At 59.6% G+C, this 1,855-nt stretch overlaps 1 protein-coding gene across 1 annotated transcript in view; it reads left to right on the top strand.

The window, feature by feature from the left end:
• Positions 1–1,855, top strand: part of MUC2 (mucin 2, oligomeric mucus/gel-forming) — a 43,962-nt gene that overhangs the window by 21,960 nt on the left and 20,147 nt on the right. The window contains 2 exon segments of the mRNA XM_024117671.1: positions 324–521; positions 1,484–1,694. Coding sequence (XP_023973439.1) covers positions 324–521; positions 1,484–1,694 — 409 coding nt within the window.

Genomic DNA, 1,855 nt, shown 5'->3' with positions numbered 1-1,855 from the left:
CCCCTCCCCTTCCCCTCCCCCTCTTCTTCCGTGTGGCTTCCCTGGGGCCCTCCCAGCTCAGATGTGCCTCTGATTTGCAGCAGCCCCTAGGGCTCACCCGAAATGTTTGTATTTCTCCTGATGGAGCGGATGCCCTGTCTGTGATGTAGCTTGTGTGTTGTGATGGGAACCCCTTAGGATTCTGGGAATGGGGTCCTGACGGGCACTGGTTTGCCATTGGTTGGAGGTGGGGGAAACCAGTCTTCCCTTTCCTGGGACAGGCTGAGGAGGGCCTGGTGAGTCTCTGTCTTGCTCCTGACGCGTTGACGTCGGCCTCCCCCCAGGGAGGATTGTCACCTACACCCAGGACAGCCCCTTCTGCTACTGGGAGATCTGTGGCCCCGACGGGACGGTGCAGAAGCACTTCGGCATCTGCGTGCACACCTCACCACCCGCGTCCCCCTCCACACCCGCCACCACCACCTCTGTCACCCCCGTCAGCCCCTCCACCACCACGAGGACCACTGCGACCACCAGTACAGGTAAGGTCTTCCCCTGATCCCGGCAGGGCGGCCTTTCTAGGTAGATGGGGGTGATGCTGACACGCCTCTCAGCTCGGGGAGTGTCCCCTGCCTCCCAGCATCTTGACCACATCCCTGAGCCCAGACTGCAGGGACGGTGACTCGGGGCCGTCTCCCCAGACCCTGAGGAAACCACTCCTAAGGGTTAGAGGGGGCAGAGAGACACCCTCAAGTCCCCATGCATTTGCTCGGGCTGAAATTGCAGCTGAACGAGCCGCCAGGCGTGTGACAGCCACCGGGAAGAGAGACTGGTAAAATTAAAAGCTTTGAAAAACCTCAAAGCTATAGAATGACATTCCCCTTTTCCCCCATTTTACTGCAGTGCCATCTCCCTCTTCACAAACTCAGAGTAAGTCACGTTGACGGCGTTCCCAATGATACAGGCCGAGGAGCTGCAGAAAGCTGCTGGGTGCCTCCCTCGAGACCCAGACTCGGGGCTGGGCTGGGTGGGCTGGACCACCGGCTCAGGGACCGAAGATGGTGTATTTTGGTGACTTGATTCCCGATTTGCTGAGCCCAGGGACTCGTGCAGGGGACTTGACCAGCTCAGGGTGAAAACATTGGTCAAGAGTCCAGACCAAGTCTCTGCCGGCGTGCTTCTTCGCTGGACTGGGTGGCCCTTTCCTGATTTATTTGTTTGGCATAAGCATTTGAAAGTAGCTGAGGAAGGGGTGCTAGGCTGGCGCTCTGAGGCCTGGGTCTGTCACTGGCGTGGCATGGGGGTCTTGGGTTTTTAGCTGCAGAAGGAGGGGAGAAGTGGAGGGTGGAAGTTAGGGCTCAGCTTAGAGTCTCAGAGCCAACACTGGGCCCTTTGGTGATGATGGGGACAGCTGGTCACGGGGGTCTCAGGTCTCCGAGTCCCACGGATCTCCCGAAAGGCGCGCCCCAGCCTGACTGACCAGCACTGGGTTCTGCTCGCCTAGGGCTATGCTGCTTCTGGTCCGACTGGATCAACGATGACCACCCCAGAATCGGCAGCGAAGGTGGAGACCGAGAGACATTCAGCCGTGTCTGCAGGGCCCCCAGGGATATCGAGTGCAGGGCGGCCATAGAGCCCCACCTCGGCTGGGAGCAGCTGGGCCAGGAGGCTCAGTGCAATGTCTCCTTCGGGTTCATCTGCAAGAACGAAGACCAGTTTGGAAAAGGACCTTTTGAAGTCTGCTTTGACTACGAGATACGAGTCTATTGTTGCCTGATGATGCATGAGTGTCCCACGACCCCGACCACGATCCCCCCCACCCCCCCGTCAACCACGACCCCCCCCATCCCCACCCCCACACCCCCCACCCGCCCCA

The sequence above is a fragment of the Physeter macrocephalus genome, chromosome 18, assembly GCF_002837175.3.
Source record: "Physeter macrocephalus isolate SW-GA chromosome 18, ASM283717v5, whole genome shotgun sequence".
Taxonomy (NCBI): Eukaryota; Metazoa; Chordata; class Mammalia; order Artiodactyla; family Physeteridae; genus Physeter; species Physeter macrocephalus.
This window is presented reverse-complemented; position numbering and strand designations above follow the sequence as displayed.